General features: G+C 48.0%; 1 protein-coding gene across 2 annotated transcripts in view; it reads left to right on the forward strand.

The window, feature by feature from the left end:
* GNG4 (G protein subunit gamma 4) overlaps positions 1–15,274 on the forward strand; it is a 54,292-nt gene that overhangs the window by 22,461 nt on the left and 16,557 nt on the right. Inside the window, exons 2-3 of one of the 2 annotated variants that reach the window (XM_040464858.1) lie at positions 2,174–2,291; positions 4,031–4,138. In XM_040464858.1, coding sequence (XP_040320792.1) covers positions 2,277–2,291; positions 4,031–4,138 — 123 coding nt within the window. In that variant the 5' untranslated portion in view covers positions 2,174–2,276. The remainder of the gene's footprint in view (positions 1–2,173; positions 2,292–4,030; positions 4,139–15,274) is intronic. The other variant, XM_040464859.1, reaches the window with a different exon arrangement.

Here is a 15,274-nt window from a genome sequence, read left to right on the forward strand (position 1 = left end):
GCAGACTATTGGACCATACCCCAACTTACTCCATCAAAATTTGTGTTTTATCAAGCTCCCCAGAGATTCATACATCCATTAAATTTTTTATAAGATTATTTATTTCGAGTGAGAATGTGTGTGCCCATGAGTCTAGGAGAGGCAGAGAGAGAGAGAGAGAGAGAGAGAGAGAGAGAATCCCAAGCAGACTCCACGCTGTCAGCACAGAACCTGACACGGGGCTCAGACTCACAAACTGTGAGATCATGACCTGATGCTAAATCAAGAGTCAGATGCTTAACTGGCTGAGCCACCCAGACCCCTCTTAAATTTTTTAAAGGGCTGATTCAGAGAGTCCCGAAGGTGCATGGAACACCTCACAAGGTAATTTGGGGGACACCGAGGAGCAATGGAGCAGCTTTAAAGCCAGCCATGGTTCTCCCCCTGTGGCCCATGCCCAGAATCCCCTCGGGAGGTTGTGAAGTACAGCTGTCTAGATCGGGGGTCGGTCACAGTCCAGGTCCTGGGTACGTGTGCTGGGAGAAAGCTTACCGGCCACTCGGAGAGAGAGCATGAACAGACATGAAACAGTACGGGTCACTGATGGCAGTAAGAGCGACGTCCTATAAGGGGGTCCGACAGGGCCAGGGGGCAGCAGGGCAGAGGAGGTGAAGTGGAGCAGGCTTGTCATCCTGTGTCCCAGGAAGAGTGCCTTCTCCCCTTATTTTCTGCACCTCCACTCTTAGTTGTGGAGGGGGGCCCTGTTACGGGCAGCTGTAGTTATTCCTCCTCTTCTTTCTTGAGCGGGAGCGGAAATTGGGGAGAGCAAGGGATTTCCATTTTGTTGTTGGCTATTTGTTTTCATGTGTTGAAAAAGACTATTTGTATATGCTGAGGAGAGGGCACCCAGAGACACCAACGTTACAGGAGAAAGAGGGCGAGTGACAGGGCAGAGCCTGAGGAGAGACGGGCCCACCACACGTGCAGTGTCAGCCTTGGATGAGGCCGGGCTTCCAGCCACAGGTGCCAGATGACCCAGGAGACTCCTGCGAGTCTCCTGACTTTGCCCTGGGTCCGTCCCCAGTGGCCAGTATGGCAAGACCCAGTCAAGGCAGCCAGAGGGGGGTATCTCCTCTCATGCCTCAACAAGGGAAGTAAACACGGGGTAACCGGGAATGGGAGCGAGATGGCGGGCAGCTTTGAGGACCCACTAAGGCTGACTGTGTGTGATGGCACCAGTCCCAGCACATGGGGGGCTTCCACGGAAGCACCTTGCAGCCCCTTAGTGTGAGTGGAGTGGGGAGGGTGTTGGGGATATGATGGGAAAGACAAAGGAAAGACGACAAGTCTTGGGAGAGAGGGACCATGAGTTGGGTTGTCCACTAGGCTGACTGTGGCTCTGGGTGACACTAGGGAAGGCTGTCACCGAGGAGACAGCCATGGAAGGACATAGCACTTTGAGGCTGAGAGGGAGGAAAAGGGTGAGCAAGGAAGGCTCAGAGGTTGTGGTGAGAAGGTGACACTGGGGCTGTGGACAGACATGGTCTGGAGGGGACACAGGAGAGGCCACCAAGGAGGTGGAGGACGAGGCGAGGTTAAGAGTCCATGTATCTCAGGTTCTGGAGCCCCCACCCCACCAGCCTATTTTATCTCCAGGACACAAGAAGCCAAACACAGCTCATTGGGATCTTTCTGAATATTAAGCATTCAGCCAGAGTTCTCCTCTGTGTTGCAGAGTGGAGTAGTTGAAAATGTGCCCCTCTTTGTAAACAGAGGAAGAATGAGAAAATAGTGGGGTGGGATTGGGGTGTTCTAAATGCAGCCAGTCAGGGGCCAGAGGGAGGGAGATGGCCACTCTGGGGTCTGACGAGGCTCTGATTCTGCTAGTAACAGTTCCTATACAGGGACACCTGCTCTCACTTAAACACACTCACACCCACCCACACACACCCAGTGCAGAGCCTCTCTCCTCCTCCTTGGTTGGCCCTTCCCCCGTGTCTTCCGTCTTCACTCCTGCTGACCCTGGCCTCGGCTTCCTTCTACTCAGCCATCCCAGTGCCCTCCTTCGGTGCCTTCCCCAACTTCTAAAATCCCAAGATCAAATATGAGGAAAGAGAAGGATGAATTCTGGAATGGGAAGAGAGGATCAGGATCTGAGAGCAATGATTTGTGGGTCCTTTTTTCCTTGCATCAGGCCGGGGAAGGTTGAGAACCAGACTGTTCTTCCTTTTGTGTGGATACACAGGAACGCTGATATACATCAGCACTCACACCCACAGAGGAACAGCTACACACACATGGACTGGCACAGGGCACGTACCACAGGCCTGTGGGCACACACAGGGACACACACAGACCTGAACACACATGCAGAACACATAAGTGCATCTCTACATAGCAGGGTTTAGGTGGCTGTCCCCCTGGGTTTCCAAGCCCCAACTATTCATTATTCTCCTTCTCTTCTTGTTGAGTAGAAGTTCCCACCCAAGACAGGAACACCTACCTGTTAAACTTAATTTAGGTGACTGATCTCTATCTTAGAACAAGAAACTTCTGGGGGGTACCTGAGTGGCTCAGTCGGCTAAGCATCTGACTCTTGATTCCAGCTCAGGTCATAATCTCACAGTTCATGAGATCGAGCCCCGAGCTGGGCTCTGTGCTTACATCACGGAGCCTGCTTGGAATTCTCTGTCTCCCCCTCTCCATCCCTCCCCCACTCATTCTCTCTCTCTGTCTCTGTCTCTGTCTCTCTCTCTCTCAAAATAAACATAAAAAAACCAAGAAACCTTTATTTTTCAAAACACTGCCTATGGACAAATGAAGCTGCCGCCATGCCTCGCCTGAACCACAGAGTTAGCACGTATGTGGAAAACCCACAGAGCGTGGTCTATACACCAAGATACTGGCCAGGTCTCCTCAACCCTCACTATGTGCCTTTGGAAGCCACTGTCACCTGTGCAACCCACCTGCAGCTCTGAGGTTGAATGATTAGGCCCCTTCCAAGTGGTCTCTCATTAGATGGGGCGACTGGAACCGTAGGCACCTGTGTAGAAGTCTGTGCTTTCTTGTGGAACAGTTCGCGTTCCAGTGTTTTCTTAGTCATGTGGCATCCTCACATGTCAGATCAGGGAGAATTTCTTTCTTCTACAAATACAGATCTCTGCTTGGGATACGGTGTGTGTGTGTGTGTGTGTGTGTGTGTGTGTGTGTGTGTGTGTGATTGTTTAAAAACAAACTCGGGCACCTGGGTGGCTCAGTCAGTTGAGCATCCGACTTTGGCTCAGCTCATGATCTCGTGGTTCAGGAGTCTGAGCCCCGCATCGGGCTCTTAACTCTCAGGGTGGAGCCTGCTTCCAATCCTCTGTCCCCCTCTCTCACTGCCCCTCCCCCATCCCTCGCTTGCATGTGTGTGCTCTCTCTCTCAAAAATAAATAAACATTTTTAAAAACTAAAATAAATAAATAAAAACTCCCAGCATAAAGTCCAAAATTTTTCGAATGAGGGCAAATTAACATTAATAACAAAGCAATTGTATTCAGGGGAAACTTGTACTCAGAGCTGTAGAAAGACCCCTTACCTAGGCTTCAAAGCTTTGAGTTTGGGTTCTGGATCCACAAAGTTTGGCTGTGAGACCTTTAGCTATTGGCTTAATTTCTCTGAGTTTTGCACTTCCCTGACTTAACAAAACCAAACTTAATATGTTTTGCCAGCCTTCGGGGCTGCTAGGGGAATGAACGGACAAATGTGTAGGGAAACGATTTACTGCTAACAAAGTACCACACAAAAGTCAGGGGATTAACGCTGGGACCATCTAGTATCTTCCACTCCCTCTACTCACGGCTGAGAAAGTCTCCCCAGGCAAAAGCATAAGGTCTTGCTCCCATCCCCCTCGTGAAGCATTTCTTCCGCTCGTCCCGGGAGGGTTTACTCACAGATGCTCCCTGCCGTGGACAGAGACGCTGTGGGTGGTGGGAGTGGGGAGAAGAGCGAGGGCTCCGCCCGACCTTGGGGAAAAGCCGCACTTCCAACCCTCTGACTTTGCTCGTTTCAGGGGCAGAGAATGAAAGAAGGCATGTCGAATAACAGCACCACTAGCATCTCCCAAGCGCGGAAGGCCGTCGAGCAGCTTAAGATGGAAGCCTGTATGGACAGGGTGAAGGTGAGCACGCCCGAGCCAGCCTCACCCCCTGCCCCAAACCCAGCTCGGAACGGTCCTCCCATTTCCTTGCGAGAGTTAACACGCTACCCGGCAGAGCGGCCAGCCGGCCTTGGCAGCTGTAACATTTACAAATGAGTGTTTGCCTCAGAGATCCAAGTGTGCTCAAGGATCCAAATGATGCAGAATACACAGTGTGCATGAATTCCGTAAGGAATGGCCAAAAATAGACTCATATTCGTCTCAGCTCTATTTAGCCCTGTTGTCATGCCAATAAGCGAGAGAGTTTAACAGTGAGATCATTCAGAGTTCTCCTGCCTGATCCAGTGACTTCGAGGTTAGGCAGTGTCGGGTGTTTTGACAGGGGCGCTGTTGAGAGTGGAGCATTGAACCGTGCATCGTGTTTGTCAAATGTTCCTTTGGGGAAAGTGAGGGAAGGTGCCAGTTGCCTCCTACCATGTTCATTTCGCTGCTCAGCGTAGGTCTGTTCGTGCTGGGAGAGCTGGAGCAGGATGAAGACACCTATTCTCCGGATGTCACTTAGATTTGCAGGAGGCCGGGCAGAGCACGTCGCTCTGAAATAGCATTCGGGTCCATTGACTGTGATAGAGCTGGAACCCCGCCAGGAGTCTGACACTAGGAGGCTCAAGTCCAGCGGCCTTTGGGCACCTGGAATCAGGGGTCTCGCCCAGGCATCTGGGATTCAAAGAAGACAGGTTGCAAGGGGGCAACGGGTGACTCCTAAAGCCTTCCACTGGCAGAGCAGACAGTCCGTCCCCAAGGTTCCCATCACCAAGACCCCCTCCCCCCACCTCACGCTGCAGTTATGGCCAGCTAGCACCAGCTCCTGCCTCCATCGCCACAGTTATTCCCTCCCCTGGGGCCTTGGGGTTCGAGCTATCCAAGGAGGCAGCGGCTTGCACAGAAAGTGACGTAATGATAGAAGACACGGGGAGGGGGTCCAGCGTGATGCAAATTGGCATAAGTGGACCAGTATTACGGGCCACCTTGCACATTCTTTTTTTTTTAAACGTTTATTTATTTTTGAAAGACAGAGTGCGAGTGGGGGAGAGGTGAGGGAGGGGCAGAGAGAGAGGGAGACACAGAATCGGAAGCAGGCTCCAGGCTCTGGGCTGTCAGCACAGAGCCTGACGCGGGGCTCGAGCTCGTGAAGCGTGAGATCGTGACCTGAGCCGAAGTCGGACGCTCAACCTACTGAGCCACCCAGGCGCCCCGCCGTGCACATTCTCGTACCAGCTACAGATGAGGCGTCGCCCCTTAAAGTCTAGGCTAGAGGAGGGAGCGAGAAAACAAACCACTACATTGGAGGGAGAGCCCCGCCAATGTAGAGATGGATGTGACAATGAGCGCCGCAGACAGTGAGTGCTCCGCAGGGACAGACATTTGCTGAGAGGAGGGGGGGGTTGTTGGTGAGCCTCCATCTTCTGATAAACGTGCCTGAATACCTGCTCTGCACGAGGCGTGGTGCAGGGATACAAACACGAGTGGAATGATGCCCCCGTCCTATCGCTCAGAGAGGCCTTTGCGGGGCTGGGAGCTGGTTCTGAGGGGATACCCAAGAAGGGAGCTAACCGGCGCTCATTTCCAGCAGCCGCACTTGGCAGAGAGCTGCGGGTTGTGCCGGGGAAGGCCGCTTTGGGCAGCTCGGGGGTGCCGGGTCCGCAGGCGCAGATCACACAGACGAGTGAGTGGGAAGCCTGGGCCGGGAGGTGAACTGACCTGTCAGCAGCAGAGGCGGTCGTCAGAGGCCAGGGGGCAGCCGGAGCTGCAGAAGCAGGTGCAGCGTGGAGCAAAGAGCAAAGGTGGAGGCAAAGGAGAAGCAGCAAAGGAGAAGCAGACACCCAAGAATTGGGTGCGGAAGTCAGGCAGTCGAAATAGGAGACGCCAGGGAGCAAGACGTTATAACCCAACTGCAGAGCTCTGTGGCCAGAGACCGGAAAGACCACGGGCACCGGTTTGGGCCACGGGACGGTGGCCACGCCGGGGAGTCCGACCCCGGCAAGGAAGACAAATTCTGTAATAACAGATCCTCACTTGTGACAGTCACCAGATGTCCCCGCCACGAAGGGTCTCACCGAAGACCCATGTGCAGTCTCTGAAAGAGTGAAGAGAAACCATAAGCCAACCCAAAGTCAAGTCTGTTAGATGGCGTTCAGGGGGGCAGGTCGTCCGGCTCCTGGGGTGACGACGCTGTGGAAATGTCCCGGATCCCAGGAGGGGGCTTCCTGGAGGGCATCTTCAGACTCTGTGGTAACTCCAGGGTGGGTGACCACCAAGAGCCGCGTCAGATTTGCTTCAGAGGTGGCAGAGTTGTGTCATTGAGGAGGTGATGCAAGGCTTCCTGAGGGGAGAGGTGGCCCCGAAGAACCACATCCCTGCTGTGCAACCACGTGTGTTTTCTTGCTCATAAAACCTTCAACATTTATTATTTTTTTTAACGTTTATTTATTTTTGAGACAGAGAGAGACAGAGCATGAACGGGGGAGGGGCAGAGCGAGAGGGAGACACAGAATCTGAAGCAGGCTCCAGGCTCCGAGCTGTCAGCACAGAGCCCGATGCGGGGCTTGAACCCATGGACCGTGAGATCATGACCTGAGCCGAAGTCGGATGCTCAACCGACTGAACCACCCAGGTGCCCCAACATTTATTTTTTTAATGTAGTAAGATACACATAACATGTACCCTTTTAACTGTTTTTTTTTTTAAGTTTATTTTTTGACAAAGAACAAGCAGGGGAGGGGCAGAGAGAGGGGGGGACAGAGGATCTAAAGTGGGCTCTGAGCTGTCAGCATAGAGCCCGATGCAGGGCTCGAACTCACAAACCAAGATCATGACCTGAGCTGAAGCTGTTCGCCTAACCGACTGAGCCACCCAGGTGCCCCATCACACGTGGTTTTAAGCACTAGACCCCCCCCCTTGCTTCTGAACACAGCATGGCTTTGGGGAAAAATCTAGTTAACGCAAGTCCTGGCAAAATGAGGTGCGTATTGTTATCAATTAGCCAGACAATAAAGACGGAATCTGGAGAGAAAGAGAAGCCATCAAGGACACTCCGAACTGACCTCGATAAGGGCTTTGAGGAGGGAGCAAAGAGGAAGAGAGTCACCAGGGAGAAGAAGTGGCCTTTCTAGAATGGACGAGAGGTCACTGCAGGAGGGGGGAGGGAAAAGGGGAGCCTGGAGGGTAAATGACAGAGGGAAGCCCCAGGGAAGCAGATGAGCAGGTCATAGAATTCGCTGAACTCATACAGAAAGGGACGGGAATTCCAGGTCCACGTGAAGGAGGAAAGGACAGGCTGAGTGTGTGGGGAGAACGCGGAAGAGGTGACTGGGCAGTGCCTTTCATGGGGCCCTGGAGAGAGGAAAGAACACGCTGGAGGGAAACCTCTGAAGGCTTCATGCGACTGCCATGCGACTGGGAAATCATTGCGACTGCCATCCCACAGAGCTGGCCCCCAGGTGGAAGCCTCCAATGACGACCGGAGGACAGCGCGAGCTCGGGCAGGTGTCGGGCACGAAGCAGGAAAGGGCACGGCTGCCAAGGCACATAGGCAACCGTGGAGCCCACCTCTGGGCTGTGTGGTTTTACCGTGTTTGGGGGAGTGTCTTATGTGGAAGGAGAGGAAGGCGCGCTCGCAGTTCATGAGAATAAAGGAGAGGAGAGAACAGAAAGTAACTGCATTAAGCAGCTGTTTGGGTTGCAAAGGTAAGAAAAAGTAATAGCGTGAACTCAGGTCTGGGCACTTCATGGCGGATAAATGCAGCCAAAATACCCACTATGGTCTTGAAGTCCTGTTTGTCCCCTAAAAACATCACCTGCATAAGAGCACTTGTGCGGGTGTCAGCTTTGTCCTAAATGATGCAGGGGACATAGGAGGGACGCTTTATAAAGGCCACAGCTGGACCTCAGGCCCTCACACAGTTGGGTTCAGAGACCCCCTCCCCACCACTTCAGCGCCCTGTCTACCTTCATTTAATGTTTATTGAGTTCCTCCCCCAACTCAGCCCTGCTTCCCAGCATCCATGGGATTCTTCTCTGTCCGACCTAGGAGCTCATCAGGGCATCTCTCAACAAACATGGGTGCTGTCTTTGAGAACCTGTATCAGCTACTAATATTCCCCATGTATCACAAGAGCAAAGAAGATTCAACGCAGAAGATCCAGCATAGCTTTTTGCCTCCCCAAAAGCGAAAGTCTTGGAAAATAATACTCGGGATCCTACAAAAGAAGTAAAGAACACGTTCAGATGACATCCTGGAGACTGTTTTAGTCCTAAGGAAAAGAATACCCCATAGCCTTATTCTTTCGCTCACCCGTTAGAGGCTTACGCTATACAAAATTCTACCAGGAAGGTACATAAATGACATTGGTCACCAAACAGTGAGAATTTGTCGAACAGTTGTGGCAGATACAAGCTGAGCAAAGCATAAAAGGTTTAAGTGGAGAAAGTGGTCTCTGGAGCTGGCCGGTCAGCCCAAGAGGAGAGCAGCTGGGGAGAAGGTGTTGTCCCATGGGGAAAATACAGAGGTCCTGAGCAGGCTGGGTCACAGGCTCCTAGGGTGCTTTGATTTCCCTGGTCCCCGGGGGGAAAAGGAATTGCCAGGGGCTGTGACTTGGTGGGATCTGGAGGTAGACGACACCCTTTAGCAAACCTAACTCTCCAACGGGACCAGGAGGAAACAGCTGACAGACTTGCCGAATGACGATATGCTCAATTGTCTGTCTGTCTGTCTCCCCCTTATTTGTCCTAAGGCCTGTGGCAGATGATTTTAAGAGCGATGGGATGTACTCACCATCCCTAAGGGGGCTGTCATTAGACTGAGATTAATTTTGTCAACACAAGCTTGATGTGCAGATTGCTGACAGATCAACGGGTTTTATGTCAACTTGCGTTCCGTAGATGACTAAAAACAGGGCAGCAAGAACGTTGTCGGTTGATGAACGGTCCAAAAGACGACAGCAGGAGTAGATTAGTGTGGGAGGTTATTGACATGGAAGAAGAGAGAGTATATCATGACAGGTGATGACAGTCCTTCTCCATATCAGCGAGACTGTGAGAAAGTAGATGTAAGTGGCCTGTGCGGGAGGCTGTAGTTCCTATTTCGAAAAGAACAGCATTTTACTGTTCATGAAAATGGTATTCATTTACTTGCGAGAGTTTTGGAAGATAAAAGTATAAGGAAGAAAATGTGAATAATTTATAACCACTACATTTCCATATTCTTCCATCTACCTGTTGGCCTAGTTTTCTTTTTATAAAATTGCGTTGTTACCTTTTGCAACCTGGTTTATCACCAAACAGTATATTGTGATGATACATCCAGGTCAGTAACTACTCTCCTAAAATGTCATTTTTTACTGTCTCTTCTCTTCCTCACCTGATGTACAATCATTTATTTAACTGGTCTCCTATCCTTGGACATTTCCCTTATTTCCAATTTTGCAGTATTTCTTTTTATTTATTTATTTTTTTTTAAATTTTTTTTTCAACGTTTATTTATTTTTGGGACAGAGAGACAGAGCATGAACGGGGGAGGGGCAGAGAGAGAGGGAGACACAGAATCGGAAACAGGCTCCAGGCTCTGAGCCATCAGCCCAGAGCCTGACGCGGGGCTCGAACTCCCGGACCGCGAGATCGTGACCTGGCTGAAGTCGGACGCTTAACCGACTACGCCACCCAGGCGCCCCGCAGTATTTCTTTTTAAACAACACTGCAGCAACCACACTGGTAGATAAAATTTGCACATGTTTCATTGTCTCTTTAGGATAAACTCCTATGGGCTGAAATTGCTCAAAGGATATGTTCTATTCTAAAGTGTTTGAATCCATATCAGATTTCCCCATGAAAAGTGGTACCAGTTTAGGAGCCCCTGAGTGGCCCAGTGGGTTGAGTTTCCAACCCTTGATGTCAGCTCAGGTCATGATCTCGTGGTTCATGGGATCGAGCCCCATGCCAGGCTCCAAGCTGACAGCTCAGAGCCTGCTTGGGTAGGATTCTCCCTCTCTCTCTCTCCCTCTCTCTCTCTCTCTCTCTCTCCCCTCTCACTGCCCCTCCCCTGCTCCTTCTTTCTCTCTCTCTGCCCCACCCTGCATTCAAGTTCTCTGTCTCTCAAAATAAATAAATAAATAAACACTAAAAAATAAAAAGAAAAGTGGTACCAGTTTAAAATCTTACCAGCAATGAAGTCTGTTCCCCAGACTCTCCTAGCACCAGACCATTCTTTGAGCCAGACCATTTTGATTATGGCTACATATCCCCTTCATCTGCATCCCCCCCCCGCCCCCACCATATTCAGAAAGCTAGGGAGTCAGTGGAAGAGGGGAGGGAAGCCTCCAAGTAGCCTCAGTTTATGCTTTTGCACACTACTCTGGGAATACATTTCTGTTTCAAACAAAATTTTTTGAAGATTTTTTATTTCCGTTTTTTTAAGTTATTTATTTTGAGAGAAAGAGAGAGTGAGTGAGAGAGGAAGGGACAGAGATAGAGGGAGAGAGAGAATCCCAAGCAGGCTCTGCACCTACGCGGGGTTCAATCTCACAAACCGCGAGATCTAAGTATTTCATTTCTAAGTAATCTCTACACCCAATGTGGGGTCGAATTTACAACCCCGAGATTAAGAGTCACACGCTCTACAGACTGAGCCAGCCAGGCGCCCCCAAAGAATTTTCTTTAAATCTCATATTCAAATATTTACTCCATTTTGAGTTAATTTTTATGGATGTTATGAAATAACTGTCCAGTTTCATTTTTTTACATGTGGCTGTCTGCTCCACTTTAAGAGCACATTTTCTGTTGTGATGCTTACCTTCTTATTGATTATACCATTAAGGTCTTATTGATTATACCATCAATAAGGTCCATTGATGTTGTTGCAAATGGCAAAATTTCATTTTGTGTGTGTGTGTGTGTGTGTGTGTGTGTGTGTGTGTGTGTGTGTGTTTGGGGCTGGGTAATATTCCATTGTACGTAAATACCGTATCTTCTTCATCCACTTATCAATGGCCCCTATCTTGACTATTATAAATAATGCTGCTGTAAGTATAAGTGTGCATATATCTTTTCAAATTAGTGTTTTGTTTTCTTGGGGTAAATACCCAGTGATGAAATTGCTGGATCATATGGTATTTCTATTTTTAACTTTTTGAGGAGCCTCCGTACTGTTTCCCACAGTGGCTATGGCAATTTGCAGTCCCACCAACAGTGTGTGAGGGTTCTTTTTTCTCCACATCCTCACCAACACTTTGATTCTAGCCACTCTCACAGGTGTGAAGTGTGACATCTCACTGTGGTTTTAATTCCCATTTCCCTGATGATGAGTGATGTTAAGCATCTTTTCATGTGTCGGTTGGCCATCTGGATGTCTTCTTTGGAGAAATGTCTAGTTAGGTCCTCTGCCCATTTTTTAATTGGATTATTTGTTTTTTGGTGTTGAGTTGTACAAGTTCTTTATGTATTTTGGATACTAATCCCTTATCAGATAAATCATTTGCAAATATCTTCTCCCATTTAGTAGAGTGCCTTTTAGTTTAATTTTGCTTTTTGTTTCTCTTCCCTTAGAAGACCTATCTCGAACAATGTTTCTATGGCTGATGCCAAAGAAATTACTGCCAATGTTTTCTTCCAGGAGTTTTATGGTTTCGTTTTCACATTTAGGACTTTAATCCATTTTGAGTTTATTTTTATGTATACTGTAACAAAGTGACCTGTTTCATTCTTTTGCATGTAGCTGTCCAGATTTCCTGGCACCATTTGTTGAAGAAATTGTGTTTTCGCCGTTGTATGTTCTTGCCTCCTTTGTCATAGATTAGCTGACTATATAAGCATGGGTTTGTGTTTTTAATTTTTTTAAGTTTATTTATTTACTATGAGAGAGAGAGAGAGTGAGAGCAGGTGGGGGATGGACAGAGAGAGAGAATCCCCAGCAGGATCTGCACTGTGAGTGTGGAGGCCAATGTGGGGCTCGGTCCCACAAATCATGATATCACCACGTGAGCCGAAATCAGGAGTCAGATGTTTAATTGACTGAGTCCCCCAGGCGCCCCAAGTGTGGGTTTATGTCTGGGCTCTTTATTCTGTTCTACTGATCTATGGTCTATCTTTGTGCCAGTACCATACTGTTTTAATTAGTACAGCTTTATAGTATATCCTGAACTCTGGGGTTGTGATTCCTCCCTGTATCAAAAAACCTCCTGCTTTGTTCTTCTTCTTCAAGATTGCCTTGGCTATTCGGGGTCTTTCAGGGACCTATATTTACATAGCTCCATACAAATTTTATGGACCTATGTAAATATACTGCCAGAAAACCTCAGACTAGGCTATGGCATATAAAGGACCAATAAAGTATTCACGTAAGAAAAAGTTTTCTTCCAGAAAACCAAAGAAAACTTTAGGTAACTGTGTTATAGTCAAAAAATGTAAAATAAATATAGAATCTATGAAACCCTAGCTCAAAGGAGAGAAAAAAGAATGAGTTGGAAAAGAAGGAGGTGGAAAAACTAAGGAGAAAAGTTGACAGGGGAGAGGGAACACCATTAAACGCAGCAAAGAGTGTAACACACACTATAGAAAACCAAATTATTGGGGCACCTGGGTGGCGCAGTCGGTTAAGCGTCCGACTTCAGCCAGGTCACGATCTCGCGGTCCGTGAGTTCGAGCCCCGCGTCGGGCTCTGGGCTGATGGCTCAGAGCCTGGAGCCTGTTTCTGATTCTGTGTCTCCCTCTCTCTCTGCCCCTCCCCCATTCATGCTCGGTCTCTCTCTGTCCCAAAAATAAATAAACGTTGGAAAAAAAAAAAAAAACCAAATTATTGACACAGAGCACAGGCTTAGGAAACGCCTACATAATGCAAAAGAAAAAGATGAACAGTCAGATAAAAGCAGTTAGAGAGAGAGTAATACAAATAAAGACTGACAGGAACATTCCAAGGTTTGAATGCTGGTGTTCCCGGCAGAGAGAACAAATGGCATAGAAAATACTCTTAAGGGTAGAATATAAAAAGGTTTCATTAGGGGCTCCTGGGTGGCTCAGTCAGTTAAGCGTCAACTTCGGCTCAGGTCATGATCTCGCGGTTCATAAGTTCAAGCCCCGCAATGGGCTCTGTGCTGTCAGCTCGGAGCCTGGAGCTGCTTTGGATTCTGTGTGTGTGTGTGTGTGTGTGTGTGTGTGTGTGTGTGTGTGTGTATGTGTGTCTGCCCCTCCCTGCTCACACTCTGCCTCTCTCTCTCAAAATTAAACAATAAAACATTTAAAAAATAAATAAATAAATAAAAAGCTTTCATTAAATAAAGGAAGACTTGAATCTGCAGATGCAAACAGCCCATTGTGTTCCGGGAAAGACGATAATAGGAGATAATAAGCCCATAGACACATATACTGCTGTGGTTACTTAATCTCAACAGTGAAGAAAAAGCCCATTAAGTGTACAGGCAGAGGAAGCGATCCTTTAGGACAAGTACCCCTAATTTCATATGTATTAAGTGCTTGAATCCTCACCCCACCCCTGAGATATTGGTGCTACCCCACCCTACTTCACAGACAAGAAAACTTTGGCTCACAGTTATATGATGAAGTGGGGATACCAACGCAGAACCTCAAGTCTTATTATTAAACTATAGGGCCCTACCTACCAAGGGCAGAAATATCGGTCTGGACAGCATTGCATCTCCGTTCATTGCAGCCTAAGATTATGTAAAAATTCTCAAATTCTGCAAAGAATTCTCCACGTAGCCAAGCGGTCATTGATGTCCTAGGCAACAGAAAATGAAACTCTCAATTAGGCAGAAAGTTAAATATAATGCAAATTTGTTGCTTCTTTTCTTTAGCAGAATTATTTCATTTTATCCAATTGGGCTTCACTAAAGGAGATACAGATGTGCACAGTTTCTGTTAATTTATGCATAATAACATATATTAAGACTATAAGACATTTTCTTTTTAAAAAAAATTTTTTTTCAACGTTTATTTATTTTTGGGACAGAGAGAGACAGAGCATGAACGGGGGAGGGGCAGAGAGAGAGGGAGACACAGAATCGGAAACAGGCTCCAGGCTCCGAGCCATCAGCCCAGAACCCCACGCGGGGCTCGAACTCACGGACCGCGAGATCGTGACCTGGCTGAAGTCGGACGCTTAACCGACTGCGCCACCCAGGCGCCCCTATAAGACATTTTCTAGGGAAATTCTCACCGGGTCAGAAATTTCATCCAAGCCGGGGCTGAGTATCTTGTCCTTGCAATCCACACACTACGTGGGTCATAGCAGGCATTGGTCACGCTGAAGGATGGATTTAGTCTATTTAGAACAGCTGTCAGTGCAGAGCCTGCTTCAGGTCCTCTGTCCCTTTCTCCCTCTGTCCCTCCCTGGCTCTCTCTCTCTCTCTCTCCTCTCTCTCTCTCTCTGTGTCAAAGATAAATAAACGTTAAAAAAGAAAAGAATCCATCACTGGTATACAAAGTCTTTACCAGGTTATGGTTTCTAGGTCAATATTCAGTCTTGGAATTGTGCTGGATATTAATGTGATAGGGTCACTCTTTTCAATTTTTACTCTTTATAGACTTCAGATTTGGGCATCAGAAAACATTTTTACTCCATTCGTACCAAATGATTAAAGAGATCTCTGCCCACCTATGTCAGTTCATAGACTATATAAACATCAGCAGCAGCAGCCAAAAGAATACTAGATGTCTTATCGTGTGAACGTCACCAGTGAGGCAGAGGGTGAACTTCTTCCATAGGAATGACCTGAGAGTCTACTTACTTCAACACTACCCTTCATTCCAAAAGTTAGACCCTAACATAGGTCGATCATGAGCAAACATAATCTGATGAAGAACTTACACCCACCCATTGTGGTTGTTCTTTTCTCTACTCCCAACCTTCGAGGTTATTCTAGTCATGTTGTGTATTTTTCATTAGATGGCGCTTTGGGCATTCTAACGTTTAACAGAATCTTGCTGTTAGTTTGACCACACAGTTCTACCTAGAAAACAAACCATCTTCTCAAGCCCAGGTTACCAATGGGCTTTGGTTTACTAGATTGTATTACATTAATATCACTTGAGTTGAGTGTTATTGGCGACTAAGCTGCTTCAGCTGAATAGTCCACTTTCTCCAAATTTCTC

The sequence above is a fragment of the Herpailurus yagouaroundi genome, unplaced genomic scaffold (genome assembly GCF_014898765.1).
Source record: "Herpailurus yagouaroundi ecotype Mexico unplaced genomic scaffold, PumYag 530, whole genome shotgun sequence".
Taxonomy (NCBI): Eukaryota; Metazoa; Chordata; class Mammalia; order Carnivora; family Felidae; genus Herpailurus; species Herpailurus yagouaroundi.